At 36.1% G+C, this 16557-nt stretch overlaps 1 protein-coding gene across 1 annotated transcript in view; it reads right to left on the bottom strand.

Annotated features, from left to right (window-relative positions):
* Window positions 1-1056: 1056 nt before the first annotated feature.
* SLC15A5 (solute carrier family 15 member 5) overlaps window positions 1057-16557 on the bottom strand; it is a 65829-nt gene continuing 50328 nt past the window's right edge. The window contains exons 8-9 of the mRNA XM_006192098.2: window positions 5268-5376; window positions 1057-1537 (exon numbers count right to left, since the gene is read on the bottom strand). Of these exons, the coding sequence (XP_006192160.1) occupies window positions 1390-1537; window positions 5268-5376 (257 nt within the window). The 3' untranslated portion in view covers window positions 1057-1389. The remainder of the gene's footprint in view (window positions 1538-5267; window positions 5377-16557) is intronic.

The following is a 16557-nucleotide window of genomic DNA, read 5'->3' as shown; positions in this document are numbered from 1 at the left end:
CCTATCCAGCTTGCACTGTCCTGGAAAGCAGTGGTGCTCAAATTTTAGGGAGCATAAGATGGATTTGGGTGTGTTTATTAGAACGGCTGATTCCTGGAAGAAGGTTTGGGTTAAAGCAGCCTGTGATAGGGGCCAGAAAGATTCAACAGAGGCAGGTGGTCCTCAATAAAACTTTGATAAGCCCTGCTACAAAGTTATGGGACATTAGTTGCATTTAACTTAAAAAAAAAAAGTTTCCACATTTCTTTGCTTCTATAGGAAAAATCTCTTTTGGAAGACAGTTTTCTGAACGTGTCTGAACTGGTGGCACTGGAGACCAAAAGAGGTCATTTGGGCAGGGAATCTCTTTAAGCGTCTCTGTGGGATTTGATCGCTTGCCCTCCAACCCTCATTCAACTTTCCTTAACTTTCTTCTTCCCTTCAGTCTCAATAATTCCACCAGTTACATTTATTTTACAATTTCTTCAGTATGTGAATAACCTCTTTTTGTTAAGGACCGCTATTTTAGTTGCTTTTTAATTCAGAGAACATTTCCTCAGTTCTCAACTTGATAGTGTAACATCAAGATGAAATATAGTAAAATTGTGTGCAGGTTTATTATTTACTCTGACCTGGACAGTACGTGATCACCGCGCCTGCCATGGAATAGGTGCTCACTAAATGTATTGAAAGAAAGAATATTAGCATACTGTTATTTTGATTGTAAGGACACATTAAAACTAAGGACTGTCACATATGTTGCTTCTGTTTTTTTTTTTTAACATTTTTTATTGAGTTAGAGTCATTTTACAATGTTGTGTCAAATTCTAGTGGAGAGCACAATTTTTCAGTTATATGTGAACATACATATATTCATTGTCACATATTTTTTTTTTGCTGTGAGCTACCACAAGATCTTGAATATATATTTCCCTGTGCTATACAGTATAATCTTGTTTATCTATTCTGCATATGCCTATCAGTATCTACAAATTTTGAAATCCCAGTCTGTCCCTTCCCACCCCCCGCCCCCTTGGCAACGACAAGTTTGTATTCTATGTCTATGAGTCTGTTTCTGTTTTGTATTTATGTTCATTTATACGTTGCTTTTAATGGCTGAACCATTGTAAAAAGTTATAAAATATTGTGATGTATAGGAAACGTTAATTTTTGTTGTCACAGAGGGATCACTTAGATTTTGAAATTACTTTATTAATTCAGATGCATAACATATGCGAAAGCATAATAGTTTACTAGAGGAGACATAATTAGTCTTTGCAAGTAAAGGGCACAGATAATGCCCATCAGGCCACTCCCACACATATTAACTCTTAAACTAAAATGCATAGTGTCCAACTGAAGAAAATAGTGCATACTTTGCTCGTAAGACAGGTTGAGTCAAATGGAGTTTCATAGGGCTGTTTCCCAAAGATCAATACTTGAAGAAAATTCCTGTGTACTGCCATAAAATTTCAGAGACTTTTCATGGAGGGGAAGTGTTTCTTCAAGATTACTTCCACTGATGTTCTGGGCGTTAAAATGATTTAGATTACAATATCTAAAAAAGAAAGAAAGAAAGCTTTTTTTTAGGACCAGATGTAGATGACTTGATAAATCATTTGCTTTCCCCCCCTGCTTGTCTACTTTTTATTACAGCCCCATAGATACTGGCACAACCGTGATGATTATTTAAGAGCGCTGCTCAGCAGGGCAGTCTTTATAAAACAACCAAAGGAGTTTTAGGACGTATTAAGGTGTCTCATAAGGACCTTTAGGTGGCGCTCTTTTACAGCCTGCGGTGAGTCTGACAGTGACAGGAACTGGAAAGTCTGGACTTAACCACGTTACAGATTCCATGGTGGCCAGGACTCAAAAGATTTATCAGATGCACTGGGAATTTGTAAATTTGGTGCTGAAACTGTATGGAAAACACCACTGTCGAAGAAGAAATCCATGAATATAGTTCTATAATGTGTGCCCTCTACCCCTGACCTAAGACAAACCTGGTTTTCCCGTCTTCCAAGCTGCAGACACCATGTGAGGGCACTCAGCCTAACTTACCAAATTCTCACTGCAACTCTGGAAGGGTGGAATCATCCCCATTTCACAAACAGAAAAACTGAAGTTCTAAGAGGTTAAATAACTTGCTTAGGGTCCGTATGAGTTGGCAGAACCTGGGTGTGAAAACAGAACTCTTATTCTGAATCCGGGCCTTTTCCCTCTAGGGTGTGCTGCCTCTAAAGGCGGATTATTTCTTACACGTTTTTGAAGACGCCCCAAGAGGAATTTCAGACCGCTTTATTCACGGCTGGATTCCTAGTGCCTTGGCTAGTGCCTGGTCCCTGCAGATGCCCCATACATATTGGTTGAATGAACAAATGAATATGGGCCGTACAGTCAACTTTATCAAAGTCTCTGAGATCAGAGATTTTTTTTTCTTTGATTTGTGAAGGTTTCTAATGGTAATTTTACCTTCTCTTCCTTCTCAATGTCTTGTTAAAAATAACTGTAAGTAAAGGATACACTTGAATAACTGGTCATTTTTCTCTGATTTATGTCTCTTTCAATAATTGTTACAGGTTCTGTGCAGGAGATTACTGGTCTCATTAACAAAATATGGGTAATGATATCAACCTTATAAGGTGTTTTACGATGTTGGAGGGACAGTGGTGTCAAGTTATGATAGCAAATAGCTTTCTGCTCTCCTCCCCCATAAACATCTGTAATATCCTTTTATTTTAGCATCCAATGTGGGATATACATTTATATTAGCCACTACAGAGATTTTTGTGTAATAGTTTTCAGCAAGGAAAGACATTCCACCCACCTGCACTCCTATCCTGGAGAGCCTCCTGTGTGTCATTCTGCAATTGGCCCAGTTTCGATTTGATTGAGGAGGACTTTAAAATAGACAGAGACAGGGCACTGGTTTTTGGTTTTTTAATAGAAAGGGATGGTATGTCTGGCCTGACATTTGTGGAATATTCCTAACTATACTCAGTTGAGTGATACCCCACTGACCCTGACAAGCTCTGGTTCTAGGACTTGTACCAGAATTGTATCACATTGGATAGGATTGTACAGGCTTGATGGTGGGGTGCCCTCAGGTGCTAACAGATCTAATTCCACCTGTACATTAGTAAGGATGCTGTGTCATCATTAATCCACTGGGCTCAATCCTGGGGACAAGAATAATTTGGGACTGTTCTATTCTTGATCGATTTGTCACTATTATCTGGCTCTGAACAGATACACCTTTGAATTTGGTAAAAATTGGATTGTGATTGGAAGTGTATTGAGATCAAACACTATCTGACTCATAAATAATGTTTCGATCATACTGTCCCTGGGACGTCTGTGTTTTCTTCTGTTTCTTAGCATCCTTATTGCTCGTTAGTGTTTGATGAAAACAATCAGTATAGAAATAAACGGGAATCACGCACTTCTCTCTGCAGTGACCCTGATCTTACTGCCTGGAGTTTCACACAGTTTCTTGCCTAACTCTTCTGGCTTGTCCTGTCCAATCCCAATGGGAAGGATCGTCGAAAAGGAATCACACTTAAAAATTCTGAGTGCTGTATGCTAGCTCCATGTAGACTGTAAAGACTTCGCTTTCTTTAAATCTATTTTTTTTCAAGTGCCTGGAACAATGCTTAGCCTGTTGGCTGAATGATTGGACAAGTGGATAAATAAGTCCTGGAGCTAAGATATCCTGGTTCCAGTGCTAGTTCTACCTGGATTCAGCCCACAATCATGGTCATCTTGGCCGTGTCTCAGCATGAGTCTAGGGGAAGAATGCAAAGGAGGAAGAAGGAGTGTAAGGCAAAATCTGAGGCCATTATTATTAGTCTTGCTCACATGTTTGAGCATTTACTCATCCTCACAACAACTTATGGCACAGTAACTATTCTTATTGTTTCTTTCTTACAAAGAAAAAGAAACTGAGGCTTGGCAAAGTTAAACAGCTTGCTGAAGTTTGTGCAGCTAAGTCAGGGAACTGGATTCCTCTGGGCTGCCCCTCGAGACTGCCTTTTAAACCACTTCGTGAAAGACAGGATCAGATCTTACAGTGGGGGAAGGAGTGAAATTGAGGAATGTTTGGAGGCAATGGACAGAGGGGAGACAGGCCTGGCCTTTAATTTCAGTTGTTGCTACCATCTCTGTTTTGCTACCGAGGACGTTCCTATCGAATCCTCCTGCAACAATCTCATTTTCTGATTTGGTTTTCCATCTAAGAATGAGATGGGCATCTTAGGGAAATTATGCATCATGGAGGGTCACTTTGATAATGTATACTTTGGAAGGTAAGAAATGTTAAAATTCAGGGAGCCATGAAGACTCATGATTCTGTCATTAATTCTGTCTTGCATGGGGTTTAAGTGCCTCTCTTCTCCTGGACTGTTAGCCCCATGAGAGCAGGGGCCGATGTGGCACTAAACATTTACTGATACTGGACTCTGTGTCCCTCTGACTTACTACATTGCCTGACTGATGTTCCAAAAGAGATTTATTAGATGCATAAAAGGATGATTCGAGCAAGGGATAAGTGGCAATGGAGGAGATACTAAATGACTAAACAGCATATGAACGGAAGGAAGTGAGGAAAATAAAGATCTCTTAGTTCCTGCTATGTGGCAGACATTGTGCTTGGTCCTTTATCAACATTCATCTCCCTAAAACCCACTAAAGGTTGGAATTATTGTCTTTATTTCACATGTGTGAAAACAGAGGCTCAGAGAGGTTAAACAATTTGCTCAGAAAGCTCTCAGCCGTCCAAGAAGACCTCAGTAAGAAGGAGACATGGGCTGGTGATGGATGGATGGGAGATGATACCTATTAAGACACTGAATGGTCTCAGGTGACTGGCTAAATGATTTTGCACGGTTTGTTATTGACCTTGAAATGGTCATTGCTGATTTACAGTCCTGAATGGAATCCAAATCTTAAGCATCATTAGATTTCTAGCTATTTGTTTAATGATATTTGCTTTTAATAATAATGACATTCATTCTTATTATCAATATGGTTATTTCTAATTCTAAAGTGGCCCTATATGGTAGAGGAAAAAAATCTTGTCTCAGAATTGAGCAAAGCACTATTTTATTATAAGGAGTGATGGAAAAAGTGAAGTCTAAACTGAAATTTCTTGCTCTGAATATCTGTTAAATTTTTCTAATATGCTAATTTGTCCAGTCATGGAATACAGGATTCCTGTTGGCTCAGTGATGGCTCCCAGATCAATATTTCATGGACTCCGAAATTGTTCATCTTACCACACACTTACTTACCTTTGTGAAACACTCCAGAATCCCAGGACGTTCAACAACGTTAATGATGCCAAGAAGAAGAAGAAGCTTTCTAAATTGCCTTTGTTTAATGTGTTTGGAAACCAATTGCCTGTTTGGAACAAATGTAATTGTTATTCAACTGCAGAGTTGTAAGTTTCTGTGAATATTTTATCATTGCACAATTCTTAGAGCTTTATTCGCTTGAATAATATCTACAAAGCAAAAAAGCACATCTGAAACTCATAGTTAAAATTCATTTAATTCCATAATTAACAGTAAAATAATAAGCAAATCACGCCAAATATTTTGAAGGTCAAAAAAAACCTTGATTTGCATAACACAATATAGGTGTTAGAAAAACTGGGTTATGAAAGGAAGCCTGATTATGCTGTTAATTTGCAGGAGCCATGCTTGTCTTATTCATTCTTATATGTCTAATATCTAGAACAGTGCTTGGCACATAGGGATTGTTCGATAAATATACATTGAATGTATAAAAAATATTTGCCAGTACCAGATATCTGCATATGCTAATTGTAAGGTTAGTCAGATAATATATGGTGATGCCAAATGTTACTTTATTTTGATAACTTAGATCAGATACAAAACCAGTGTTAGCGTGTTATAATATCACTAACCCTGATCTTTGTAACATCTGGTTGCGTAAGATTTTCTTTTTTTTCTTTAAGTGTACAATTCATTATTTTTTAATTATTAATTTTTTTAAACTGAAATACAGTCAGTTACAATGTGTCAATTTCTGGTGTACAGCACAGTGTCCCAGTCTGCATAAAGATTTTCATTTAACCTGATGAGTAATTCCTTCAACTTAATACCCCTAAATAAGGACTCTTTACTTCCTTTTAATGTCAGACTGAGTATATGAAATTAATTCAGGTTCAAGGTAAGCTTTCACTTCACTCCTATGTTGTGACTTTGGCTTTGAATCCTTACTAGAACTCTCTCCTTCCATTAAGAAAAAAAAAACATAGATAGATAGATTTCTGTATCTACAGCATCTCTATCTCTATAAGTACACTCCATTTTTCTTCAGTGGGTTTTTAGATAATATTGAATACATTATATGAAATACCATGTATTACATATATTTTACATTCAGTACTTATTTTTATGCAATGCTTTTAAAACAGCAACAGGATCTTAGTATTAACAAATATATCACAGATACATAGCATTACGGAAGTTTAAAAGATTGTTTAAAAGGCAAAATCTGTCCTGACCGAGACAGCATAAATTCAATTGCAGTTCTGAATGGGCAGAATATTTCCCCCCAAAATAGTATGCATAATGAGAGCAGGAATTGAGCATCTTTGAACAGTCAGATGCCAAGGCTTTTGGCATTTCCTTGCTTTTCTGCAGGAGCCTCTCCTACATTGGGTTGTAAGTCATCCGTCTATGTTCCAATAGACTTGATCTTCGGTGTCATCTTTGGCACATGGGTTATGGGTTGCTTCCTGAACCAGAATATGGTTCTTGGCCTCTCCCTTGACAGTGTATACCTTTAAATGGGGTTTGGATTAAATGCTCTGTTCAAGGTTGACAGTCAGCAAGTGCAGAAGCATGACAGCTGTGAATAATGGTGCCATTTCGCATCTAAAGCAGTTTCTCTTCTGTCGTTTAACTTCCCGATGACTATTACCATGGATCAACCATGAAAATTAGCTTGTGTCCGTTGGAGTCTAGGACCCATAGTGAAATCTGGGATTGAGTTTAAAGCTGTTTTGTAAGTTCTGCTTCCCCATTTTACTAATTTGTGTTCCATTACCATAGAAATGTATGGTTTTATTGCCATCTTGACATGCTGCCTTTATCTGATACTTCAGAGAAGTTTCACTGAATGTTTCCCTCTACGTCTGTCTGTTGGGTATTGGGTAACCCTCTGTGTGTGTGTGTGTGTGTGTGCGCGCGTGCACCTGTGCACGTGTGCACATGTATACAGAAGCTAAACATTTGATTATGCTTGAGTGGGGAAGCTGAGCTGGAGGTCAAGGTAAGGTGAGATGACATCATACTTATTTTCAGGAATAACTAAACCATCCTGCTAAGCCTATTCAAATAGTCTTACTTCCTTATTTCTCTTGAGTTAATATCCCAATCATATTTCTGTCCTTTTCATTTCACATCAGCACTTTGCATATCATATGATTATACCATTTTATCACCGTGTTTCTCTGTCTAGAGTAAGAGCAGTTTGCACAGTGTTTGCAAAGCCTCAGAATTAACATGACATTAATTCTTCTTGGAGCATGAATTTTGGTCCATAACAAGTAATTGAAAAGACTCTCTTTATTCTATAACAAAGTCAGATGAGGGAGAAGAAGATACATTTTGTAAGATCTTTAAAGGTAAAACATAATATTTCTTAGAAATTGTGCAATTACAGCAAATACCAGCCAATCCAGAGACGGCATTAGATCCCCGGGCGTGTGCTTGTGTTTCTGTCACTGGGGAGGCTGGGCTGGGCACAACAGAGAAGCACTGTAACTTGGCATAATGTGCACGTGGGGTGACCAGAGGATGTCATACCAGAACAGTTAGAGGAGGAAGCGTAATAGGTCAGCGGTAGAGTGCGTGTTTAGCAAGCATGAGGTCCTGGGTTCAGTCCTCAGTACCTCCATTAAAATAAGGAAATAATTTAAAAAAAATTTTTTTAAAAAGAAGAGTTACATAAAGGCAATGGAAATTTATGAGTAACCCAAGATATTTTGTGAGTGGTATTATTAAAAAAATAAATAAATAGAATGAAAGAGTTCCATACGACCTCATCAAAGTCCTGACAGTGCTCCAATGTTCTTTCGTAAATGTCACTTTTTAGTGTTCAGTTCTCTTCCTAATGCTGATCTTCATTCTAACCTCGTATTTTTGTCTTATTCCACTATACTTTTAACATTGGCTGGCGAGCTAATTTACATGGTGAGCTTCCCGTTAAAGAGAAGCATCATCTGAATTGATAGCATGGAACAAACATTTGCATCAAGTCAGACAGAGAGATTCTTCATGGAACGTAAATTGGCTTTATATAAAGAGACAGATTCTGTGTCTGTGTAAAGAGATAGCATTGGGTCTGACTTGATGGCGTGGACTTTGGAACCAGAAAGACTTCTGAAGTTTCTATTATTTCATAGTTTTGTTTTTGGGCATTTGCCTAACTGGACCACATCCGCCTTGGTTTTCTCTTCTCTAAAATGACAGCAGTACCTCTCTCCCTGAGCTGTTATGGGAAATGAAAGAGATAATAGATATCAAGGGTTGGACACAGAGGGCTCACTCCATAAGCATTACATTATCGCCTCTCCCTCCCCGCTTTAGAGGTGCTCATGCAAAATCATATAGCCCAGGTTTGATTCTGGACCATTTCCTGTCAGATATTTCTTTGTGTTCTGTGTGCCATATATAAATATATATATATTTTTTATCATTATCCCAGGACTGGTTGTAAAATGTTCCATTTAACATTGTCAGTTGGCTCAGCTCTTAGGTACTATAACTTTATTTTAGTAGCTTATAAACTTTTATTGTCATAATTCACATTTGTGCCATTTTTCATCTGACATTTCTAGTCGCTGATCAAAATCAGGAGCATCCTTGCAAAAGGAGACAAAGTGAAGACCTTAGATCTGGAACGGGGCTAACTCGACTTCTCTAGATCTTAGCTCAGGTAGATAGGAAGGTGAACAACCTGAGGAAAAAATAACCACATGAAGAGTCTGGGGGATGATGAAGTGCTATTTAATGCTGACAGTGAGCCCTAGTTACGCACTTCAACAGTCACCTGCTAGCGAGTAATGAGTGTTGGACTACTGAGGTAACAGAACTCTCACAAAGTACCTGGCACTGTTTGGAGTTCCCCCAGATATCTCTTGCTCAGCTAGATTTATTTGTTCATTTTGAAGTCGTTTGTTAAGAAATTTTCAGATACCAGGAAATGGGCCTCCCAAGGTGTTTAAGAAGAGGAGCTCAGAGGTTAGTAAGGGAGACATGCAGACAGGTGCATGCATACTTCGTTTTATTGCTCTTCTCAGAGACTCCGTTTTTTACAAGCTGGAGGTTTGCGGCAACCCTCGTCAAGCAAGTCTATTGGTGCCATTTTTTTCCAACGGGATTATTTTGTAATTAAGGTATGTATATCATTTTTTTTAGACATAACACTATTGTGCACTTAATATACTACAGTGTAGTAGAAACATAACTTTTAGAGGCACTGGGAAACCAAAAAATTCATGTGACTTGAATATGACTTTAATGCTTTATTTGCTTTACGAAGCTGCAGTGTCTCTGGGGTGGGCCTGTAACTACTCTTGAGCATTAAACTTTATAGGTGCTCAATAAAATGTTTCTATTTATCTTAAATCATCACAGTGATCTTAGAGATAAAAGGACTGTAGAATTACCTAAACCAGCTCTTGTATTTTATTAACTGAAGAGTGAAGTGAAGGCACAGAGAGATAAAGGGACACACTGCTCAGGAGAACCCTCACTTCTTACTTTTACAACTGCATGCCCACAGCCCCATGTGGGTTCCAAAGGGGCCAGTGCTTTTATGACTTTCCTTAACATCTTCTCAACTGTTTAAAAGATGTCTCGATAGCAGTCTTTGAAATAGCTTCCTCCCCCAAACTTCCAGAACACCTGGTGACATTTCCACCTAAGTCCTGGAAATTGACATTCAACCTCATGTGAGACTCTTGAAGTCATTTAAATTTGTCAACTAAATTTAAGGCTTTGAAACATGGTTGAGAAATATACACGGTGACCCACACAGGCCGTAATACCACAAACAGCACAAAGCTGCTGATATGAAAAAGAACTATACTTTATTCCTGCCCCATCATATGCCCTGTATTGAAAGGCCTAATGTTTTATGTGCTGCCTTTATGTCTCGAGCATCCCAGAGCCCTGAAGGCCTGACCACACGTTTCCCTGCTTCCTTTGTCACGTGTTCCCCACCCATCAGGAAACTCTACCCCTCTGGCTAGTTCCCTATCAGCCAGATCAGCTGCACTGCCCAGTCCTCAGCCTGACAGGTTTCACTTCCCTTCACAAGAAGTAGTGGGACCGTGACACACTCAGGGACACTGTGTCTAGGAAGTGTCATTACAGATGAATGTGGGCTCTAAGGAACCGCTGAGAGTCAAGTATGTTTGAGCCTGCAAATTATAGTCACACTGTCTGATGCGGGTTGTTGAGGAACCAGAAAATGGTGCAGAGAAAGCTCTTACTTCAGCTCAGCAGTCTGCTTGTGGCCTAACTCGGGTTTTAATGGGACACGGTAACAGAAGCCTTTGGCAAAAATATGGAAAGTATCCAGAGGTAAGGAAAGCCATACACATTCTCAGTAAGTACGACCTCTCAGTAAACCTCTTCCTTGAGGATGAGTAAATAGAAAAAAATCCATATGAAGGGGAAAAAGTGATGATAATACACATTATTACTGTTGCTTACAGAAATACCCCAACACAAAATGACAAAGATTAAAATAATAGTAGTAATAATAATAGAAACTCATAAGGCAAAGACAAAAAAAAAAAAAAAAAACAAAATAGCAGAAAAACTAAGTACAGGAAAAGTGGAATTCAAAGGGAAAACCATGTCAACAGGACATTGAGGATCTTTTAATATTGATAAAAAGCACAATTCAAATTGAAGATAGATCGAAGAACATCCCTTAGGTAATAAAATAACAAAATCTGTTGTAAACACAGATAAAAAACAGGTAGACAAACAATTCTTGTGAATGCTTATATCACACTTTGATAATTTTTTTGATAGAATAAGCAAAAAGGAAAATAATGTAGAGAATTAGAATAATGTGATTGGTACATTGCTGTACACCTGTAACTAACACAAGATTGTAAATCAGCTACCCTTCAATAAAAAAGAATAGTGTGATTGGTGAGAATGTAATTAAACTACAACATTGTTTAGTACAAAGAAAAGTTATAGAATTTATGGAAGTTTAGGTTAACATCGACGACAAACTAAATGTCCTAGAAATATAACTAGTTGGTCAAAGAGGAAATGAAACCCACAATCACAGTGTATTTAGAAAATAAAGAAAACGAGAAAATTTCCTTTACAAATTTAGGCATACAGATACAAATTCTATCAAGAGAAACATTTAATGACGCATGCTTTCATTTTGAGAGTAAAAACGAGAATAAATGGCAGCTGTGGCTCTCCTCTGTGGGCAAGGAACCATCACACAACCAAACACCTCTTTCTTAGCAAAACAGAAAGTGCGCATGTGTGTGACAAACACAAGAGGTATTTTCTATAGTTTTCTGTGGCTTGGATGATCTATGTAGAAACAAATTAAGGTTGGCTAAATGTCTTGGAGTAGGGTTAAAAATGATAGGGCAAAAATAATTTGAATAATGCTATTTCTTGCACTTTTTTAAGAAAAAAATGAGAATAAATGAATTAACTATTCAAAACAAAAAGCTAGAAAATAAATTTAAAAAATCTAAGGAAAGTAGGAGGAAGGAAATAAAGAGAGCAGAAAAATCAGTACCTTCAAGCATATTAGAGTTGATAGTTCTAAGAGCTGATTCATTGCAGGAAAATGCAAGAACAACAACAAAAACCGTGACAAATCCAATCAGAATACACAACAAAAGAACCGAAGAGATAACAATGTTTAGTTATGAGTACACTATGTTAGGGCCAAAAAACTTACAGAATTGGGATGATTATCTGGGAAAAGATTAATTGCCAAAATAAAACCAAGAAGAAATGAAAAATCTTAACGGCAAGAAATAGCAGGGAAATATTACAAGGAATGTTCCTCAAAAGAGACATTAGGTCCTAAATGTACCTTTTAATTTCCTAGGAAGAAATGAATCTTTCCTCTGGATCTTCCAGAGCAAGAGATCATCAAGTATTGATGCTACTAAGGATTGTTTATCCCGTGTCTGTTAAGATGATTCAATATTGAAAAATATATTAATTAAGTATACTATAAAAAGGAACCATAAGAAAAATCAAAAGGTGATTTCAAGAGCTGCTTAAGGAGCACTCAATAAAATTTAACCTGATTTATTTAAATCTTAGAGAATAAGAAATAGAAATTTTCTTGATAAAGAATATCCTTTAAGATTATCTTTATAAATCTACAAATATGCTAAATAGAAAAATTCCTATTAAGATCATGAGCAGGATGAAATGTGACTGTCTGCTGGTACTAACGTTGCCCTGGAAGTTCTGGGTCCTGATAAAGATGCAAAGCATAACAGTTATTGTTGGAAATAAGGATAAAAATTACATTTATCTTAAGATGAGAGAATTTTGCTGTAAACTTAAAAGGGTCGACTAAAATATTCTCAACAAATTTAGTAGGAAAGTTTAAGAAATTATATGCATGATAAAGACACAAACATTAATGACCTCCCTATGGAATAGTGATTATCTCAGTGAGCTGTAATAAGGGAAAATGATTCCATTCATAATGGCAAAAAGGAAAAGAGCATAAAATGCCTACTATAACTTTAACAAGAAATGTTCAGGGTATATATGAAGAAAAGAAAATCTTACTGAATTGAATTTTTAAATTAAATAAGTACGTTAATTAAATAAATTAAAAAGGTATATACTTAGAACACTAAATGTTGTGAAAGCTCTTTTTCCCCTAAAATTAGCTAGACAACTTTTACTTACTTTGTTAAAATAAAAATAGGATTTGGGTAAAACTAATAAAGTTATCCTAAAATTCATCTAGAAGTATAAACCATAGGAAGTATGATTTTTATATTCATTATATTTTTATAAATGAAGAATGACCATGAGAAGTATGATTAGTAATACCTGATATAGATCATAAAACTGTAAAAAGATGGTGATACTAAGCTGAATTCAAGAGGCAACTGAAAGGCACAGACAGAATGATAGTCTTGAAACGGTCCTAAGATCACTAAGAGCTAAGAATATATGAAAGTGTATTTCACTAGCTGATCAGTTTCATTTCATTTATCGTATGGTTGTGAAATAGTTTTGGTTTAACTTTTTGTAACATATATCATATTATGTTGTGAAACTTGGCTATTTGTATCGAATAAGTGTTATCTTAACACAAAAATAGACTCCACATGAATGAGAAAATTCTATTCAAAGTATTAATCTACTAAAATTCCATAACCATAGATAAATGCAATGACTTTAATCACAATGAAAAATGTTGATGGATTTGACTATATACATCAGCAAAACACATGTAAAACTAACTCATCTATAAAATTAAATGTTTAGTTAAAACCAGGAAAATATTAGCAATAAATTACAATGATAATATTTCTAAAGTTAAAAGAACATATAAAGCAATAAGAAAAAACACAAATAGACCAAAAGAAAAACGGGCAAAGAATGTATGTCATTTCATGAATGAAAAAAGTAATAACGTTCATAACATTAAAAATTTCAATTTCCTGTTCTTAAAAATACAAGTTAAAGTAACAATGGAATATAATTTTTGCTAATCAGATTGACAAAGATCAAAATATTATAATATGAAATTAGTACATTGAAACAAGTATTGTCCTTCCACAATGGGGGCATAATTGATGTAGCCTCTTAGAAAACAATTTGGCTTTACTTTTCAATAGTCTTTAAAATATTTATCTTCATCGAAAGAGCAATCACATTTCCAGTTTCTTATTCTAAGGAGGCAATAAGTTGAAGTAGTTAGAGATTATATTAAAAAAATGCTCACCTTAGTAATATTTATAGCACTAGAAAATTAGAAACAGCCAAAACATTCCTTGAGAAGGGAAAGACAGATTAAATGAAGATATATATCTATCCATTCAATGAAATACACCAAGTAATTGTTAAAAATGAGATTTTTTTTTTCTTTTGGAGAAAATTTCAAATGACACAGAAATATGTTCAAAATATTCATAAAGGAAGAAAAAAAGGTGGGTACTTGATGCAAATTTGTTTATTGAGCATTCAGCAGGGTTTATTCAGACCCTAACTTTGTTTAAAATATATACCTATTTAAACTTAATACCTACACACCCAAATTTAAAAATTTTTGGAATAAAATTTACCCAAATAATAAGTGCCATCATCTTTTCAGAATCTTTTCCCCTTTCCCTTATGGTTTGGAATTACTTCATCCTATATTATCTTTACAGCAGAAAAATAATATTTTAAAACCACTTCATCAAACATACTTTTGGAGAAATTCGGCTGCTAAAAACCATTTCTGATTTATTATAAAAGAACAGAGAGGGGTGGTTTTCCATCACAACCAACTCTTCTTCAGCAGTCAAAGTACTGGGTAGCAGCCTTGATATGGTAACTTGGAAGTTATGTGTTGTTTATGAAACGGTCCTAAGATTTTATTTTGGAAATTATAATACCCCAAGTAACAACAGCTGGTCAATTCTGAACCCTTCAGTGATATTTTAGTGTATTCTCCATTGAAATCCTAGATTTACCCAATACCTCAAGTCTACATGGCCTTATTTTAAGTGCTACAGCATATTGCTTTGGATTCAAGGTAGATTTCGGCTCTCTCTCTTTGGAGGAAGATGCAGTAGTTCCCTTTTTTCCTAACTACTGTTTTATTTTGAATGCAGTGGAACTTTGAAAATCTTAAAACGTGCCTTTTGGAATTTTTCAAATGATCGTTGGGCACAGGGAGCAATTATTTCCCTCAAACTTTGTTAGATTTTTTTAAAAAGTGAGTTTATAATGCTGGTCATGTAGCAGACATCCAAAATGGTTGAGACAAAACTGAGATGGGTTTTATATCTGACTTTATTTTAAGCAACAGCTACCCCCTTCACTACGTGCTTTTTGCTTGGGAGCAAAGAAGTATGCAATTAAAAAGATGTAACAGCCATTCTCCAGGGTGGATGTACCTCTGTGTCCTGGGAAATAAACCCTGTTCAGTGAAAAGAGCTTTGGAATCAGGAATTCACCATGGCTATATGATTTGGGCAACTTCTATAGCTTTCTGAGCTCATTTTCTTCTTATACATGATGAGGCTACAAAGATCTACCCCCGAAGAATTGTGAAGATTTAATGAAATAATATCTTTGTGAAATGCATATAGCAAGGTCTGCATATAACTGACACTTAATAAATGTTAATTTCTTTCCTTCCTCCTTTCAGTAACCTGATTTAAATGCTTCATTTGAGATTCATAGCTCTCCTACCTGAGTTAATTTTTAAAACACATTAATTTTCATGATACCTGAAGGAAATAATACCTAACAACTATATTCTAACTTTGGCTTTTCTACCACTTGTTCATATTTATCTAATAACTACTCAAATTATTACACCTTCAATTTGCAGACAAAGAAACAGAGGCACAGAGAGGCTAAACTGTTTGCCTAAAGTCATGTAAAGGAGGCAGAATAAATATTTGTTGAATGAATGGGGGAACTGAGATTGGGCCCCGCATCTGCACATGCTCAATACTTTGTTCTCATAACAATGTCTGCATCGAGACTTACATTTGCATTGCTATTTCTTGGGAATTGTGGATAAAAATGAAGTCAGCTTGCCTTTTCCAAGAAGGGACATCGTGTCTTTCAAAATTGTAGAGAAATTGCTATGCATTGTTCACTTGAACTGCAGGAGCCCTGGCCTGGGTGGTATTTGGGATAACAAGCTTTTTTATAAGGGGTTGGGGGGGTTTCATTCTCTTGAAGAGCATTGGGAGGTAAAAACCCATCAAGATAGTGTGTTCTCATGATGATTTCAAAGAATTATCATGGAAATGAGTTTTAGAAGAGAGGTAATGCTTTGTGATAATAGCCCGATAATGCCATTAGCTATGAACTGTAATTGTAATAGCATTAGTCAAATGAATATATCTGATATTAATTTGAGTGTCAAATATTTCTGTAAGATTCTTCTTGTTAATTAAACATCAGCCCTGGTATTATTAATTCAGTGTCTAGCCAGTCCTTGCACATAGTAGGAACCTAATGTTTTTTTGTGGACTGAATTAATAAATCAATCTCTAAGTGGAGCTATTTAAAATAGTAAAATATTGAGTTTAAATAACATCATAGATATAGAAGGAACTGATTTTTGCCCAATATCTGCTTGCTTGTACAGTCTGTTCTCTCATTTGCCACTCCATGTTAGCTAATGGTGTAGACTTTTTAATTTCAGAATTGAAGAAGAAAGCATTTCTCATTTTTTATATATTCATAGGGAAATAGCCTATAAGATTTACCCCAAATTACTTAAATTCAGAAATAGAGTTTGTGCCTTTCTTCTTATGCCTTGTGATCTTTAGACCATTTTAAAATC

Source organism: Camelus ferus, chromosome 34 (assembly GCF_009834535.1).
Source record: "Camelus ferus isolate YT-003-E chromosome 34, BCGSAC_Cfer_1.0, whole genome shotgun sequence".
Lineage (NCBI taxonomy): Eukaryota > Metazoa > Chordata > Mammalia > Artiodactyla > Camelidae > Camelus > Camelus ferus.
The sequence above is the reverse complement of the archived record's forward strand: the minus strand, read 5'-3'. Positions and strand labels throughout refer to the sequence as shown.